The following is a 19,362-nucleotide window of genomic DNA, read 5'->3' on the forward strand; positions in this document are numbered from 1 at the left end:
GAGGAAAAAGCTCAAGCAATAGTACCACATTAAGGACAAAAGTCACGCACTTCCCTGCCAAGCCATCAACACCTGGCAAGCACTTACTTGGCGGTGTCGGCCCCACTTGTAATGAGGGTGTTGATGAGCAGCTCGTGGCCATACCTCGCTGCTATGTGCAAAGGAGTGTTGCCATTCTTATCTTCACAGTCGATTATAGCTCCTGCAACAAAGGAGGAATAAAATCCATAGATTTCATCCACAGCACAGTTACTGGGGCAGGCACTGGGATTACAGATTTTATACTTGAAGCAATTTTGTGAACTGAGCATAAGATTTTAATAGATTTAAAAATCAGAAGACAGTCTGCAATGCCTCATGAATTATCTGATCAGGAGTTTACTCCTACCCTTTCCTTGCCAAATGAGAATAGCTGTTGTCTTAAGTATCAATACTACTTACAAACAGTTCCTTGGAACATGGCTTGTGAAACACTGCCTTAAAGTAATGTACCCAAAAGTCCTTTTTATTTAAAAGTTTAGCTTGTCTAGTACTAACTCAAATACAAAAGAATACAAGTTTAGAAAAGAAATGAAAATGCTAAAAACAGTTCAAAATATTCAAAAAAGGAAACAGAAATGCAACTGATTTTGTCAATATATAATAAATTGCAGTGGAAAGGCAGAGTTACTTTTCTATTTAGCATGTTTTTTAAAAGCCAGTACTGTTAGTGATATTATATAAATAATCTAAGCGAAACAATACAGAAGTAAATAAAAAACGACTATAAAAGATACATGTACGTGGCATTTAAAATTCATTATCTGATTTTCATGAGATATGATATCAAATGTCAAAAATATGTATACTGCTATGACAATTCCTCAATACCATTCATTATGTGGATGCTTTTACTACACTTTAGAAAAAAAACAAACAGAAATACTTTTTACCACTCTGGATAATGGTTTGTGATCTGGAGAATCTACCATGGAGGGCAGTCATGTGCAGTGGAGTTTTTCCATCTTTGCTCTGAAACAGACATAAAAAAGATTTAAAATTCTGGTTCTATTCATAACACATAATTCTTCCTTTTATTTTGAATGTCCTCTTGCAACTTTATTTTGTGTAACTATCACCCAAGCATTAGGTCTAATAGATGCCTATGGCAGTGTAAAACAGTTATCTGAAATTATGAACTAATGTTTTAGTATGTGTACCATAAAGCACAAATACACAATGCCTACAGTTTATAGAAGGTCCCGAGTGGTAGCTGTCTTATAATCTTAATATCACTCCTATTTCACAGATGGGGGAACTGAAGAACAAGGATACTAATGATTTGACCAAGGTCACGTCATTGGAAGTGGTACAGCCAGGATTTGCTGCCCAAGGTTCAAAAATTTCACATTGCTATAATTCTTTTGTCCTAAAAGAAATGCTGAATCCCTCCCTGACCAAGGAAAAGTGAATGTCAGAACTAACTTCAGCCACTATAATTCACTTTAAAAACTTTATACGTTATTTAGTTTATAATTACTTGTAATCAATATTGTTAGCTATTTTCTCAAATTACTTAAGATAATAAACTAGACTGGTTGTGCATGTGTATTCAATGTAGAAATTCTGAAATTTCAGAATTCCACATATGAAGAAAAACAATGCCTGAATTAGTGGTATCTTTTACTGTGAATTAGGTAAAGTCCCTTCTTTCCTAAATTATTTTGTTAATCAAAACATACATGTGATTATCACATAGGAAAGAAGTATTTGGGGTACTCTGGTTATCTCACCAAAATTTAAAGTATAGGATGGGGGTGGGAAAAGGTATAATAGCTATCTGGTTTGACAACTGGATATATTGCATGAAATTGTATTTTTTTTTTTTTGCTTTCAACATACATACTATACACAGTTTCTATCCTCTATAGTAACCGATTATAGAATAAACACTTGAAGAATGGAAGGAAAAAAGGCAGTAAGTGACATCATCAATGTAGCGGGGTTCATGATAAGCAAGGTTATGAAAAACCAGACCTATACTGCTCTTTTAAAAAGAACATTCCCTTTACATCTAAATAGTATTTTGTAGGACAATCAATTTAAAAACTTACAAACTGAATATTTATGAATCTAATTTACATTCCAAATGTAAGTCATCCACAACCTGATCAGGTCAGAAACATCAAAATAGAGAATGAAATGGGAGGAAAAGATGAAGGAGAAAGATGACTTGATAAGGAGGACCTGAGGTCAGCAAGTATGATTTTCTTTCTTATAAGGCAAATATTAAAGCCATAGTGCCTTATTCAAATAACCATCTGACAAATATAGGAAACGTTGGTGTCAGGAACGAAGATATATTCTTGAATGAAAACACATTCTTATTACTTGAAAACTCACTACTATCTACAGTTTTTACATTATGTCAGGGTTGGACGGTACCCAGAAATCGTCAACAACCCAGAGAGTATGTTTCAATGAGCCTGGCGCTAAGGTAACTGGACAGCTGCACATCAGCAGGAAGTCACACACATCCTTAGTCAAGATCAAAGTAACTTTTATGAAATCTAGTTTTAAATCAATGTCATGGCCTGTTGTCTTTAAATCTACTTCACCACCACATCTTAACTGCTTTGCAAAATATTCCCTTGTCATGTGTAAAATCCACCACTGAATTTTCTAAATCATTAAGGAACTAATGTCAAATAGGACCATTGATATGAGCAAGTAACCCTCTTGTAGAAATGATTCTCATCTCTACATTTCAAAAGAAAACACAGACTTAAAAATAACCACAGGTACTGGTCAGCTACATAGGCAATGACACATGAACCAAGTAATTATCTTCAAACTATAGTAACTGTCTGTCTAAACAGCACTGTATAAAATAAACAGCTTAATTTTTACTGAGCAATCGATACACTAAAACAGTTAATGATATAGGTGGCTCAGAGGTTAAAGCGTCTGCCTCTAATACGGGAGACCTGGGTTCGACCCCTAGGTCGGGAAGATCCCCTGGAGAAGGAAATAGCAACCCACTCCAGTATTCTTGCCTGGAGAATCCCATGGATGGAGGAGCCTGGTGGGCTACAGTCCATGGGGTTGCAAAGAGTCGAACATGACTGAGAGACTTAAGTCTCTCTTACTCCAAGACACTTAATATTTAACAAAGATAATTTTAACTATAGCCACTTTATCATAAACAGATCTACCTAGACTAAAAATATCTGATGAGATCTTTTCATTTGAAAACTGTTAGGATAATTTCAATTTTTTTTAATTTTGAAATACTCTTTACTAAAAAATATTACTAGGCTTTTGAGGAAACAAGGAACAAACTTTCCACTCCTGTAAGAATTTTTTTTTTTCTGAGCACTGATTATCCAAACAGCAGGAATTCTTCAAATCAAGATAAATTCAAATAAATTCAAAATAAGTTAAAATTTATTATGACATTTTTAGAAGTTATTTAAATTATTAAAAATAAAACTTCAGTAGGTGATCTATCTGACTGAGAACTGAAAGCTTTAAACGTGTTTTCTTAAAAGAAACACTTGTACCAGAGAGGGATTTTTTTTTTTTTTAATATATTATGCCCTTTCCTTCCATGGTTTGATATGTATAAATTCTGTCCTTTAGCTGGCAGAGGGCAATTTAGAGCAATGACCTAAATATAGATGGGCTTGCTGCTGTTACAGCTGTCAGAGTGGGTCAGTGGCATTGTTAAAGGATGTTTTCAAGTTAGAGGTGAGAAAATGGACTCCCTTTCCTATCCTCTGAAAGACACCAGCTCATCACACCTACAAAAGGAGCTGAAATGTTATGTAATGAAGCTCTGAAAACATTCAAATTCGAAGCTTAAATGTTTTTACTAATCCTAAATGGTTCTATTTTTTTTAATGGTTTCTTTTTTTCATAGCACAAGCCATGGTTTGGCAAGTGCTCAAAGAATGAATTAATAAATTAATGCAGACACAATCAGTGAAAGCAACTTGGAAAATATAAAGGACAAGTACACATTGTAAAGTAGTTATGTTCAGAATTGTGGTTACATGTGCATTTCCAAAGACTTATGCAGTAAAAGTACATTTATTTTAGCTCCAGAACTTTTATGTATTTCTAAAACTCAAATGCTCACTCTTGAAAGCGACTGACCAAAAATCAACTATTCCTTGTACGTAAAACACTGATATTCGTCTTTTAACTTTTCTAATGTGAAAAAATTCAAAACAGGAACGTTGAAAGAATATTATTGTGAACACCCGTGTACATGCCACCTAGAGTCTACTGCTAACATTCTACCATATGAACATTATCATACATCAGTCTCTCTCCACCGACCCACGCTATTAAGTGATTTTTTTTTTTTTTTTTTTTTGACCAAGCTGCGTGGTATGCAGAACAAGGGATGAAACCCATGCCTGCCCCATAGTGGAAGCTCAGAATGTTAACCACTGGACTGCCAGGGAAGTCCCTAAATGATACTTTTCAAAATTAGCTACAGATAACGCTCCTTATTGCCTCTAAAACAGTTTGGTATGTGTATCATTAACTAAGGTTCAATATTAGCTTGGTTTGTAACCTTCTAAGGGAACATATACATGCAATGAGGCCTATGAAATCTTAAATGTACCACTTGATGAGTTTTGACTAATTCTTATTCATATAACCCAAGCTCTCAAAATACAGGACATTACCACCATACCAGAAGGTTCCCCCATGCCTTTTTATCAATCCCTCCTCCAGAGACAATAACTGTCCGGTTTTCTACCCCCAACTACAGATAGTCTGGCACCCCATTACTATTCGTCTGTTCTAAAACTTTATGTAAGTGGGAACAGTGAACAAATTCTTATGTAACACTTTTACTCAGCATAGTACTTTTAAGACTTATCTGTGTATGTACCAGAAACTCATTCCTTTTCATTGCTGAATGGTGTATTAATATGGCACAACCCGAAACACTAGGCAGGGACTTTGATTTGGCTCCCTACCTTCATATTGACATCGGCCCCATTGCCCACTAGAAGCTCTAAACACAGTGCTCCGTGTGTGGATGCAGCGGCGAAGTGCAGAGGAGTGAACCCTTTCTCATTCTTCTGATTCACATTAGCACCAGAGTCTATCAGTTCATTCACGACAACATCCTGTCCATTGTAGCAGGCTACGTGAAGAGGTGTGTTTCCATAGGCGTTCGGTTCATTCATCTATTGGAAGACAAAAATGTCAATGTTAATGCAGTCTCCCTAATTACTAGTGTTGTGAGCTACCTTAACAACGTTGTGGTTGAAATCAAATTATTAAAGTGAGAAACAGGGATAAATAATACAGATAAGGCTTATAATTTTAAACTTATTTTTAAAAAATGAATATAACTACAGCATTTGGTGTCAAATGAATTTTGTATCATCAGGGAATATAATTCATATAGACAATGTCTATTTCAAGACAAAATTGAATGATTCCAAGAGATATTTTAGGAAAATGAAAACAAATATTTTAAAAAGCATTCTTGATAAGAGACAATTCTAGCATTAACTCTAAGAATCATGAAAAATGAACACAAACTGAAAATTGACATATACTGAAAAACACACATATTTTCTCCTGGTTCATTTACAGAGACCAAAGATGAAAGTTGGTTTTTAGTAGACGGCAAGATTTTTTAAAAATGAGTGACATCCTTTCCTATTTATTTAACTCATTTTTGCAACAAACTTAGGCTCTAGATATTTTCCAGCCTACATACTGATACACTGATACGTTACCAAAACGAGTATGCTCTAAACAATGTAATCAATACTGAGAAATAATTCATGTAACTCAAGTTTATCTTTCTATTCCTTAAAAAATATATCGGATTAATATTTTCAAGTTTACACAGCTTTCCTGTAATGAAGAATTTTACCTTTGCCCATCCTCTGGGAGGTAACCCATGGCACACCTGATAGACATGTCTCTGTCTAGGGTGGGAGCTGGCTACCCTGCCCCTGAGGGAGGGTCAGCAGAGCAGATAGTCTTCAGGGGGCAGGGCCACACAAACAACCATGTGATCAGGGGGCAGGGCCACATAAGCAGCCATGGGATCTGGGGGAAGGGCTTTGGATCACTTGGTCTCAGTGGACTGAAATCAGCCACATGAGCAATTCTGGCCAACCCTGCCTGTGTAGTGGGATCTCAGCAAAACTCTGACAACAAAGCTCAGGTGAGCTGCTCTGGTTGGCAGCACTGTGTGCCTATGTCCACTCTAACTCTGCAGGGAGAGGCCAACGGGAGCTTTGTGTTTAGAATACTTGTGTGTCTCTTCCTTTGGCTGATCTTAATTTGTATTTTTTCTGTGTAATAAATCATATCTGTGAGTATAATAGTGCTCAGTAAGTTTCTGGAGTCCTTCCAGTGAATTATCAAAGCTGAAGGTAGTTTTGTGCCCTCTATCCTTGTGGTTGGGCCCAATTTATCACAACTTTAACATTTTCCTTTCTCAGATCTCCAGTAACAGAAATTAGAGGAACTGAAAAAGTCACACGTAACTTTAGTCAAATCATCTAGATTTCATCACCAAAAGCTGGCGACCTAAAACAGATTCTCCCTTGGAGCTCCCAGAACTTTGAGAGATTACATTTACTGCCTTCAGGCACCCACCCACTTCATGGCCATTTGTTATGGCAGCTCTTAGAAGCGGAGTCATGCAATCAGAGGCCATGGGTCACTAAGCGGCTCAAAGGCTGACCACTTTTTTTGAAAAACACTCTCACCAGAGTTTATTTTGTTGCCAATAAAATATGCTTTAAAAATTGTCCCAGTACAGACTTGAAACAGTGACCAGAAGTAGGCTGTCTCATTTGTCTAGATTCAGGGTCTCTTGGGCATTATAATCTCTGTGCTGAAACAGAGCTATAGGAAGTGCTGAGTTGAAAAAAAAAAAAAAAACCTTTCATCTGTCTGCACTCTACAAGATTCTACCTAACTGTGTTTGGCTTCCTGATCCCTATCTTTCAAAAATTAAGAGCTTCACACAGTCTTTAAATTAATAAATAGTTCAACCAGATCACCTCATCAACTATCTTTGTCTTTGCAGCTGATCTGAACTACCTCCCTCTCTCCTGGTTGTTTTAAATCAGTGGCTTAGTGGTAAAGAATCTGCCTGCCCATGCAGGAGACACGGGTTCAATCCCTGGATTGGGACGATCCCCTGGAGAAGGAAATGGCAACCCACTTATTCCTGAGAAATCCCACGGACAGAGGAAACTGGTGGTCTACAGTCTATGGGGTCGTGGAAGAGTCGGACATGACTTAGCAACTAAACAACAACAAATAATCTTTGTTTTAAAGAACGAGATGAGCTTGTCAGACCTGTACCTAAAATAAGAGTAGATCTACTAAGTCAAAGTTGCTCAGTCGTGTCCAACTCTGCAACCTCATGGACTATACAGTCCATGGAATTCTTCAGGCCACAATACTGGAGTGGGTAACCATTCCCTTCTCCAGGGGATCTTCCCAACATAGGGACTGAACCCAAGTCTCCTGTCCTGCAGACAGGCTCTTTACCAGCTGAGCCGCCAGGGAAGCCCTGAGTCTGCTCAGGGTGGGATGGGACACACGTGTGTGTAAAGCATGGACTGTGGGGGCTCCAGGCATTCTTAGCTGTCCTGGTTCTACTATCAGAGATATTCAGATGAAGCAAGCAACCCCTCCCTAGTCAAACAGATTCATATAGTAAGGAACACTTGCAGCTAACTAGAGGCCAGAAGCCTCCAGTTTCCCTGCCTACTTCTGGCCAATACACTGTAATCTGAACAGCTACAATCATTTAAAGGAAATATTAGACAAACTGGGCAAATACTACTAACAAAAACCAAGCCACTTAGGAAAATAATTCAAGTATGTCTGATCTGCTGGTTTCCACAGTTGAAATGAAGCTACAGGGGGCTAGAATGTGATGGAAAAGGAAAACCTCTGTCAATCAATCATTCATCTTTGGAAAATATTCTACCTGTTAACACATTTGACTTACTTCATGTCTACGTCAGACATCAGCAGACTGCATATTATGTAAAGGAGTATAAACGTAACACTATTAAAAGACAAAAACGTTACTGTAAGAAAACATCTTTTAAATTTGAAAAAAGTTCCACCGACAATGAAATCACAAACACACAGAACGCTCCACTCTTCATCCTGCTTAGTCTGTACACCTACATCAACCCCAAGATCGAGAAGGTACTTGACTACGCTGATCATCCCGCTGGAGGCTGCTGCGTGGAGAGGCGTGTAAGACTTCTTGTCCTTGCATGTCACCTCAGCTCCGTGTGCCACAAGTAATTTCACTACTTCAATGTGACCTAAAAATGTGTTTATAAAGAAAAAAACAAGCAGAGAGCGTATGGAAAATATGAAATACAATACGGTCCTGAATATCTTTAAAGACAGGTAAAAATACAAATTAACTAGACAATGCTCGACAAGTCACCAATTAATCGTGGTATAACCAGAGAGTGGACACAAGGGAAAAATAAGAATTCAGGATAATTTTGATAAATGTTGACAGGAGCAACAAATAGCTGAAAATAATACATTTAATTATCTTATCCAATGATGACCCTGCAATCTTCCTTTCCCCTAGATCATGTTTCCAAGGTTGTTTTTAATACACTCTCAAGTTACTAAGCTAGCTTTTTATGTCTAATATGAGACACGAGTTTATGTTTGCAAGCTTTAGTGGAATCTTCTATTCAGAAATCTGGGAGTGAATTGGGCATACTTACTAAAAATGTCAGGTCTTTGGAACATTAAGCTAAAAACTTCTCACTATTTCTACCAGCTGTCCTTAACAATCTTAGTTTGTTACTCACCCATGCTAACTCCCAAATCTCAGTGGTCTAAATAACTAGTGTTTTCTCATTAGCATTATCAGAGAAGGCAATGGCACCCCACTCGAGTGCTCTTGCCTGGAAAATCCCACGGACAGAGGAGCCTGGTAGGCTGTAGTCCACGGGGTCACTAAGAGTCGGACACGACTGAGCAACTTCACTTTCCTGCATTGGAGAAGGCAACGGCAGCCCACTCCAGTGTTCTTGCCTGGAGACTCCCAGGGACGGTGGAGCCTGGTGGGCTGCCATCTATGGGGTCGCACGGAGTCGGACATGACTGGAGTGACTTAGCAGCAGCAGCAGCATTATGACAGCTTGTCAAGAGGGCTCTGCTCAGTCCCTCAAGGATCCAGACTCATGGAGCTGACAATCTTGAAGGCAGCTGGTCACTGTGCCAAGAAAGGGGACTTCAGAGCTTCATACCATTGATCAAATGCTCTGGTCCAGAGACCATGCTGCTTTCATTAGTCAGAGCTAGCCTCAGGCTCACCCAACCACACAAGGAGGCCCAGAAGGGGGGCCTGTATCTGAAAGGTGAGAGAACCCCTGGTCTCCCTTCCTGTCTCCTCACATCTTACCAGATTAGGCCATACAGTGCTTTCTCCTCCTCCCCAAAGCTTTCCCACCACTGTGCCTTTGTTCATGAAACCGATTTCTTCATTATACAGAATGTTCTGCTGGGATGTTTCTAACCACTGCTATTAATCCATGAAGAAGGCCATGTCAATTCCTATCTTCCCTACAAAGTCTCATAAATAAGCCTTTCTATAAGGTTTCCAGTTCCCTAGAATTACATGGCCAAAAACATCCTCTACCCACAAATACTATCTAATAAGCACCTAATACCTTGTGATGTTTCTTATACTTGAATCATTATTTAACTAACACTTTAATTACTTTTATGTATGAGGTTCCCAAATATAGATCTTTAAAGGAAAATGTCATAGGTTCTTATGTTCTCCTTCGTGGTATACTTTAAACAAAACAGACACCCAATAAATATTTGCTGCATTAAACAAGTTGTTCATGATGTCCTTTCTAATATGCCTTTATAGGAAAGGAGTATATAAAGTTAATAACTATAAATATGAGATTTTCAAACATAGGACTCACTCTCCTGAAAAAAGGATACTATAAGATGTATAAAGAATCAACTATATTTGGTTGTTTATATATATAAATTATCAATTAATGTAGATACTTTCAGACATTTTTTTCCCATCTTTATATGAAAAATATCTACTACATTTTTAGGAGAGGAAAAATCAAAAGAATATCTATTAAATCATTAGATGTCAAAGTAAATGCGACTATCATATAAGAGCAGTAGCTGGTATAAAAGCTCTCTCAAGACAGACATGATACTTCTCTGACCCATGGCTCTAGAAAAAACAACTACTTGGGTTTGTCGTAATGTGTTAAAAATCAGGACCTATAATACCCAGGAGGGTCACACATAAATGGAGCTTATTTAAACCAGGCAAATGCATATTATTCACTAATAGGCCAAAAAGAAACAAATTCTTCTGATTTTTAAATCTAGAAGGCCCATAACACAAACATACTGGAAAAACTGTACAAAATCAATATATCACTCTAAGTAAATGACACAGATCGTATTAACTATGTAGATTCCAGGAAGTGTGAACTTTTCCTGACGTCGATAAAAACCTATTTTTAAAAGGTGCCACATGTAAGCAAATTTACTGTCTTAAAACTGACAAATATTTAAGCACGTTTCTGAAATATGCATAAATTGCTTTAATGGACCACTGAAAACATGAAGAAGAGGTCTTTCCATAGTCAGTTTGGTGTGACTTATTTAAAAGAAAAAAGGCAAGCGATTTCTAGAGTGAAATAAATATACTGTTCTAGCTAGGCAGACCCTAGCCAGAATATGTATGTGTTTTCCTTATCAGTATATAAAATGATGGTACCCAAGGGGACTAGATTTCATTCAATTTATCTGAGTTTATTTTCAGAGGATAGCATTCAGTAGATAAGCATGGCATACTTAATTCTGTAATCAGCAACAACATTCTTTAAAAATAATTACATCCAAGCAATGTAAGTTTGGTAAGTATAATCATTATCCTTCATGAATTTGGAAAATTCTCTGTATTTTTCTTTTGTTCATGAATGTATAAATAAAACAAGCTGTGTTTGCTTCTTTTTTTTCTTCACTTGTTACAGGTGTATAGTTGGCTTGAAATGTGTTAGTTTCTACTACAGAGCAAAGTGAATTAGTTACACATATACATATATCCACTCTGTTTTAGATCCTTTCCCCACACAAGTCATTACAGATTACTGAGTAGAGTTCTCTGTGCTATACAGTAGGTCTGCTTATTTTTATGGAAAGAAAAGGTGCAGGAAAAAAAAAAAAACCCAAAACCAAATCATTTCATAAATTATGAACTGCTTTTAGAAGAAATAATGTAATGAATTGCTAAGGTAATTAACCTTTATTTAGTATCCTCTATCTTAGAGTCATCACTCAGTGCATTTTGTTAAAAGCACTGTGCAACAGAAAAGATGAGTGAATAAATGGGCTCTTAATGAAGGTTCATAGTAGCAGCAAATACAGGGGAAGGAGGGGAAAATGATCAATTCATTTGGGGTGAGGATGGAGCTGAGAATTCAGAGTATTTAGTCATAGCTCAAGGGTAAGAGGTAGAGCCTAAAGAGAAAAGTAGTCTCAGCCAGGAGACAGCAGGCAAAGGAGGAAGCCTGGGAGAAATAAATTACCAGAACACATGTGATTCCAACATTTCCTGGGCTAATACTGACAGTCTCTAGAGGTGACAGTGATCTGGACTTCAGGCCTGTCTAATAGACCAGGTAATAAATAGCTCCCTACTTTTATATTTAGCTCCTTTTAATTCTGAACACCTAAAACAACTGAACAGCTTTTGAAATTGGGTATAAATACTCTCCTTTCCCCAAGCTTAAAGAAAGGAAGAAACGAAAAAATATTAACCTCTGAATGTTTACACTCAAAAATTAAATGGACTGTGAGGCACAAAAAATACAAAAGATTTTCTACAATCCGCAATCAGCCTAAAAAAATGACATTTAGCAGATCAAGAAAAACAAAGCCATCCAAGGACCCTGAGATACACACACACCCAATTAGAGGCAGCCCACAAAATTCTGTGGCCTTTAATTTTATGAAAACTGCTGTTGAGCCAAGCCTAACTCTTTGAAGATAAAAAGCCTAATGCTCTCTGCTTAATGTGTGACACTTTTACTCAAGACTCATTGTTCCCAAACTGTCTTCAAGAACAAGCTACTCTAGAGTATTCAGGAAAATCCCCAAGACTTTAATACAGAAAACCTACAGGCTGTGAGGAGACGGCAGGACACTGCAGGAGGCTTGCTTCTAGATGTTTTCCCTTCAATTAACAGAAGAGAACTGCCCGTAACATAACTAGAGGCACAAACCTCAGGAGTGAGAGAAACACCAACAGCCCCAGCGTCACTTCCATGGTAGGTAAAGGATCTTCCTGGACATGGCGTTATTGACAAATTGCTTTGAGTTCATTTGGTTTCTTACATTTTTCTATTTTACAATTTTATACAGTAATTTTAAATCAGTAATCTTCCATCAGTCTTCTAGTTTTAAGAGAGAGCTAGGAAAAAGCAAAGGTGAATGCAGGAAGTAATGGGAATAGCCCATGCCTGTGTGCAGAGGGGCTAGACTGCCTGTGTGGTCAGCACGAGAGGTACTCCAGTATGAGAGGGAAGAGAGCGGCATGACACAGCAGCGCCATCAGTCCGTGTGACTTTTTCTAAGCAAGAAGAGACAGCACAGCAGAAGCAGAATGGACTTCTAGGAGGAAGATAAAAAGTCCTGAGCTCCATGGCTGCAGAGAGAGGAGCTCCTCTCCACTTTAAGATGCCTCCATCCACGGCTCCTTCCTGAGGCACAGCCAAGCCCTGCAGGACGTGCAAAGTGAGGGGCAGGCTGAGATTAACTTCAGCCTGCGTGGTTTCAGCATCCACAATCCAGCATCTTTTCTGTTCTTTCCTAAGTATCCTGAGGAAGGCTGACGCTTCTCCCTCGCTGTCCAAGTCACCTTGAGAACCCGTGAATGCTTTGGTAGTGCTCTGCTCATGGACTGACACAGGTCTTAAGCGGTCTGCCCCAGTACCATTTCCCCACGGACTGTTTCAGACAGCAGATTCTGGAGATCCTAAGACTTTTCAAGAATTCCAGCTCCCTTCTGGCTGTGTGTCGCAGTTTGTGGGATCTTAGTTACCTGACCTGGGACTGAACATATGCTCTTGGCAGTGAAAACACAGTCCTAACCACTGGACCACCAGGGAATTTCCTCAAGAATGTTAGAAGCAGAAAAGTTGATATCTACACCTGTTTCTTTCTGTGAAATTACTGTGGTAGAAACCAAACATGATATGCCTATTTAGTCCAGTGCTTGGCCCAGTGGGTTTTCAAAAAAAATTATTTGTTTATTTTTGGCTGTGCTAGGTCTTCACTGCTTGCTCAGGCATTTTTCTAGCTGCGGTGAGCAGGGGCGACTCTCCGGCTGTGGTGCACAGGCTTCCCATTGTGGAAGCTTCTCTCACTGCTGTGCATGGGCTGCAGGAGTTACAGTGCGTGGGCTCGGGAGCTGTGCTGCATGGGCTCGGGAGCTGTGCTGCATGGCCTTAGTTGCCCTGCAGCATGTGGGATCTTCCTGGACTAGGGCTGGAAGCTACATCCCCTGCACTGGCAGGCAGGCACGTTCTTATCCACTGCACCACCTGGGAAGTCCGGTAACAGGCTTTCTAATACATCTTCACAACTTCTACCTTAATATCCCCATACAAACAAAGATGTGTTCAGGATGGGTTTAAGAATGAGCTTTTAGTAAACACCAATCTAAACTGTATCCCAGGCTTCTGTCTAGGAAGTCTCTCCCTTTAAAGGTACACAGAATTAATTTTAAATAGCTTCCAAGGGAAATGGGGAGAAGGCACTGGTGACCCACTCCAGTACTCTTGCCTGGAGAACCCCAGGGATGGGGGAGCCTGGTGGGCTGTCGTCCATGGGGTCACTTAAGAGTCAGCATGACTGAGCGACTTCACTTTCACGCATTGCAGAAGGAAATGGCAACCCACTCTACTGTTCTTGCCTAGAGAATCCCAGGGACGGGGGAGCCTGGTGGGCTGCCGTCTACAGGGCTGCATGGAGTCAGACACGACTGACATGACTCAGCAGCAGCAGCAGCAGCAAGAGAAGTGGACCCAAGGTACTCCTGTCCTTCCTAGCCTCCCCCATGGCAAAGCTGGTTTCCTCTGGGTAGCAAACTGAAATATAACTTCTCATTATCCTAAAAGATGTGCTATACAAATGCAACAATGACAACGTCCAACTTTTCCTTAATACTTAACGTAAAAAAATTTTGAAAAATACGTACCCATATATGCTGCCCAGTGGATAGCACGTCTATCTTTCTTGTCAAAAGCGTTAATATTGGCACCTCTAGACAAGAGTAATTTGACCATCTAGAATAAAAATGAACATAGTTTCATCAAAAGTGAGAACTGTTCATGAATATCCATCATCAAGACTCATCTCAAATCTCTCTGGCACTGAATCTCTGCACTTGCAGAAACACTGGATTATATACTGAATGCTTTAACGTAATTTGATAAACAACAGGACAAAATACAACAAAAGGATTTCTTGTAGTTGTTATTGAAGTCAGGCATCAATATCTTTTAAAGATGCCACTTTGTGTCCTGGTGTTTTATGAACAGCTGAGCACAAATCTGGGAGGTATAAAGGGAGAGTATTTAACAACATGTTTTATTCCTTTTTTTATAGCTCAAAGTATTATTAAAATTCAAAGTGCTTTCTGATTCCAGAAATGTCTTAAATTTAATTCAAACACAAATGAAGTGTCCATAATATGATTAGACCTGAAGGCCACTGCAGTCTACTTAGCTCAAAATGTACCAAGAGTGGTTATTTTCATTATGTCTAAACATATTTACAGTAGTTTCCCTGTTGGAAAGGGCACTGCAGATGTCAAAAAGGGACTCATCTAGTGACTGGAACTGCAGTGGAGGCAAGAACTCTTTATGTTGCAAAAACCGGGAAGAAGCTGCAGCAGCGAGCGCTCAGCCAGCGAATCCAGGGAATGTCACTTTCTTTTTTAAATCAAAATATAGTCGATTTACAAGGCTTCAGGTAGACAGCAAAGTGATTCAGTTAAATATACATATATATATATTTCAAATTCTTCTCCATTATAGGTTATCATGAGATATTAAATGTAGTTCCCTCTGCTGTACAGCAGGACCATTTATATTTATCCCTTTCTGCGTCTGCAAAAAGAATGAAGGTCTGGACAAGCTGGCCTCAAAGGCCCTTCTAACCGAGTCTCATGTTTTCCTACATCTTCCGTGCACGTACATAAGCCCCACTCTTTGCCACAACACACCCAACATCACCCAATGCTTGCTGCATAAGACAACTACTATTTTTTTAAACTGTTTTCTTTTGATGGCCTGTCATCAATGAAATCTTGACTAAATGTTCAAAATAAACTGTAAGAAAAATGTTTTCTATACCTTTCTCTGCTACCATCTTTCTGGGACAACAATGAAACTGCTCTGACTTCCTAGATATTTTTTCGTTCAATGACAGAATAAACTTTTCAGATTGTTTTCCAGTTAGTAGTGTCAGTACTCTTGCCTGGAAAATCCCATGGACTGAGGAGCCTGGTGGGCTGCAGTCAATGGGGTCGCTAAGAGTAGGGCACGACTGAGCGACTTCACTTTCACTTTTCACTTTCATGCACTGGAGAGGGAAATGGCAACCCACTCCAGTGTTCTTGCCTGGAGAATCCCAGGGACAGAGGAGCCTAGTGGGCTGCTGTCTATGGGGCCGCCCAGAGTCGGACACGACTGAAGCGACACCGCAGCAGCAGCAGTGTTGGTTGGGGCTGTATCTGATAAACTTCTAAATGTGAGAAAGTTAGATCATGAATTATGATGAAAAGAAGTCTGAGGGTTTGAAGAAGGCAAACATAAACGAAAAGGAGCAGGACAGGCGAGTTCACTACTAATGGGGGTGGGGGGTGCAGAGAGTCACTGGGGGAGGGGCACCGCCTACCTCCCCATGGCCGCTGAGAGCCGCATGGTGCAGTGCAGTCCTCCCAGCCCGGTCGGACACGTTCACATTGCTCAGAAGAGGCACTAAGGCCTCCGCGCACTTGACGGCTTTGTTAGCGGCCGCTGTGTGCAAAGGGGTTTGCCAGTTTTTGTCTCGAGCGTTAACATCTGCAGAATGCTTCAAGAGCACCTGAACTGCTTCCTGAAACACATGAAGATATAAGTTACATAAGACAAATGACTTAACAGCTTTAGAAATCGACATGCAAGATGGAAAACCAATTTCTTGAGGAAATAAAAAGTTTGGTAGACCCTGCTATAAACAAGCCAGAAAACAAAATACCTTGAACTAAAGGCAGTACTCAGAGCCCTACAAGATACAGCAAGATAAAATATTCCCTTTGTTCATCCTCCAACTGAGGCACAGCCATCAATCTCCACCAAAATGTCCAAGAAGAAATACTGACAAACATTCTTCAAAAGCATTCATCACTACTCTTGCTTTTCTAGATGGTGAGATACAATTAATTTCTAATTTCAAAGCTTTAAAAATTAGATTTATCACTTTGCCATTAAATACAAAAAAATTTAAAACATACTATTTCCTAAGGTTTTACACATGCTGTATTTTACAAAATGAAAAATCACTAGGATCTAGTTCATTAGAGAGAGAGAGAGAGAGCGAGCGAGGGGGGAGGGAAGAAAGGAAGTTTTTGCTGTGATTCTACCTTGTGGGAGAGTTGGTGTTAACAAGGCAAGCTAACAGTTTACTATTCAAAGTGACTGGTCTCCCAGAACACAAGGAAAATGTCACAACACATCCATAAACTGGACTTACGGCAAAATCAAAAGGAATCCAGTAAGCCATCAATATTAAGTAGTATAATCAGAACTAAACATAGCAAAAATCTCCTTGCAGGGACAATCCTATTCTTGGCAGATGACTGACAAACTATACACGAAATGAAAAAGGCCATAACCAAATTACCTCACTTCTGTCATTTACAAGGTATAACTATTCAAGTCTAGTAGAACTGAGCCCCTGGTCTTCTTATCAGTAAAGGGGGGAACTAGCACCTGCCCACCACTCCTTTCAAGACTGTTATCAAGCAAAAAAAGCTAATGTACACAGTGTTCAAAAAATTAAAATAACTTTAACTATGCAACATAGCAAGAAACACCAAACAAAATACTATTATTCATGATTCACTTATAGCCTTTGAAATAAAAAGTAATCGGGACTGTATGAAATCTGGGAAACGGCAAAAGGCTGGAAGATGCCCATCAACCTATCAATCTTCTAAGTAGTTAATCAAGGACATACAGAGGCTTGCCCTGTGACCTCACAACTCTATTCCAACTATTCTGCCCAAGAGAAAATTTAAAAGATGCATCTGAAAATGTCATAGCAATCTTTTATTTACTCATAAGAGTCAAAAAAGAGATGCAAATGTCCACCTATAGGAAAACAGATACAACTGTTGCATATACATACAGCGAAACACTACTTCGCAATACAAAGGAATGAACCACCAATGTACACAACAAAAAGGACAAACTGCAAAAGAAGTCAAGGTGTAAGAGCACACTGTATGATTCCATTCTTACAAAATTTTACAACAGGCAAAATCACTCCGTGGTGAGAGAACTCAGAACAGCGCTTGCCGCTGGGGACAGGCGGGACTGACTGAAAAGGGACATGAAGGCACCGGCTGGAGTGACAGGATCGTGTGAATCCAGACTCGGAAAAAGGCTGCATAGCTGTACACACCTGCCAAAGCTCAAGACTGCACACCTAGAGGCTGTGCACTTTACTGTAGATTACATTTCAATTTAAAAAAGGGAACACAGGGAAAATACACATGCAGAGCAATATGTGCTCAGAATCATGGAGAACGGGGTACAGGCACTGTCCGGATCTCTGCAACACGCTCAGGGGAGAGAATCAGAAGCAACATAAGGAATTTATGATTAGGTAAATGGGGCAGATACAGCGCGCTGCAGGTGACAGGTGTGCCTGCCTTAATCGTGTCCAGCTAGGGTGTGCATGCCCACCTGTAAGCTTCTGAAGAGTGTGTGGAGGATTTATGTTCCATCAGTGCAGAGAGAGAAACCAAAGCTATACTTTTGTTTCACAGAAAAGCAAGAATAAATCCAGTTTATGGTTGACGGTGGGTAAGATGGCATCCACCACAATGGCTAAGACTCTAGAATCAGGACAGATTAGCCTGAATCCTGAGTCTACTGCTAGGGACTTAACTGTGTACCCCGACGCTCACACGGTGAAGTCCTGCCTCCCCCCACCACAGCGTATTTAGGAGGGGAAGGGAGATGAGGCGATTAGGGAGGGCCTAATCTGACAGACTGGTGGCCTTCTGAGGCCAGGAAGAGAACCTCCCCTGCGCCTGCCTCACCAGCGTGGGGGCACAGTGAGAAGGCAGGCGTCACAGCCTGGAGGAGAGGCTATGTCGAAGCTGACCCTGGGAGCCTTCCTCAGGGACGTCTAGCCTCCAGACTGTGAGAAAACGCAGTTCTGTTGTTTAAGCCACCCAGTTTGTAGTATTCTGTTGTGGCAGGTGAGCTAATATTGATATATCTACACTACAACTCAGAATAATATAGGCCAGTGTCATATCACAACAGCAGTGACCTTCGAAAATTTGGAGAAAACTGGCTTCCCTGGTAGCTCAGATGGTAAAGAATCTGCCTGCAGTGCAGGAGACCTGAGGGTTCAATCTCTGGGTTAGGAAGATCCCCTGGAGAAGGGAAGGGCAACCCACTGCAGTACTCTTGCCTGGACAGTTCCATGGACAGAGGAGCCTGGCGGGCTACACAGTCCATGGGGTCGCAAAGAGTGGGACACCAACGAGTAACGCTTTCAAAGAACCAAGGACAGCAGACATCAAAAACAAAAATGAAAAAAGGGTACATTTCTGGAAACTGCAAACCAATGAGCCTGATGTCAAACCCTTGTAAAATTCTAGATTTTATTATCAACACATTCCAAGCATTCAGGAAAAAACCTGTAGGGATAACTATGTAGGATATACATGGTTTTACTAATGACAAAATTACCAGAATAACCTTGATCTTAAAGTGAAGTCACTCAGTTGTGTCTGACTCTTCGTGACCCTGTGGACTGTAGCCCACCAGGCTCCTCTGTCCATGGGATTCTCCAGGCAAGAATACTGGAATGGGTTGCCATTTCCTTCTCCAGGGGATCTTTCCAACCCAGGGATCGAACCTGGGTCTCCTGCATTGCAGGCAGATGCTTTATCCTCTGAGCCACCAGGGCTCTTAATTTCCCCATTATTAGAAGGTACATAATATGTGTTTCCCTCATAGCTTAGTTGGTAAAGAATCTGTCTGCAATGCAGGAGACCTGGGT

General features: G+C 40.0%; 1 protein-coding gene across 14 annotated transcripts in view; it reads right to left on the minus strand.

Moving 5' to 3' along the window:
• The window catches only part of ANKRD28 (ankyrin repeat domain 28), a 212,977-nt gene that overhangs the window by 40,524 nt on the left and 153,091 nt on the right, over positions 1-19,362 (minus strand). For 11 of the 14 annotated variants that reach the window (XM_042238654.1, XM_042238665.1, XM_042238673.1 and 8 more), the window contains 6 exons: positions 15,976-16,176; positions 14,273-14,360; positions 8,182-8,324; positions 4,977-5,189; positions 933-1,011; positions 88-202 (listed from right to left, as the gene is read on the minus strand). In XM_042238654.1, the coding sequence (XP_042094588.1) occupies positions 88-202; positions 933-1,011; positions 4,977-5,189; positions 8,182-8,324; positions 14,273-14,360; positions 15,976-16,176 (839 nt within the window). The remainder of the gene's footprint in view (positions 1-87; positions 203-932; positions 1,012-4,976; positions 5,190-8,181; positions 8,325-14,272; positions 14,361-15,975; positions 16,177-19,362) is intronic. The other 3 variants (XM_060396614.1, XM_060396606.1, XM_042238677.1) reach the window with 1 other exon arrangement.

This window comes from Ovis aries, chromosome 1 (assembly GCF_016772045.2).
Source record: "Ovis aries strain OAR_USU_Benz2616 breed Rambouillet chromosome 1, ARS-UI_Ramb_v3.0, whole genome shotgun sequence".
NCBI classification, from domain to species: Eukaryota; Metazoa; Chordata; class Mammalia; order Artiodactyla; family Bovidae; genus Ovis; species Ovis aries.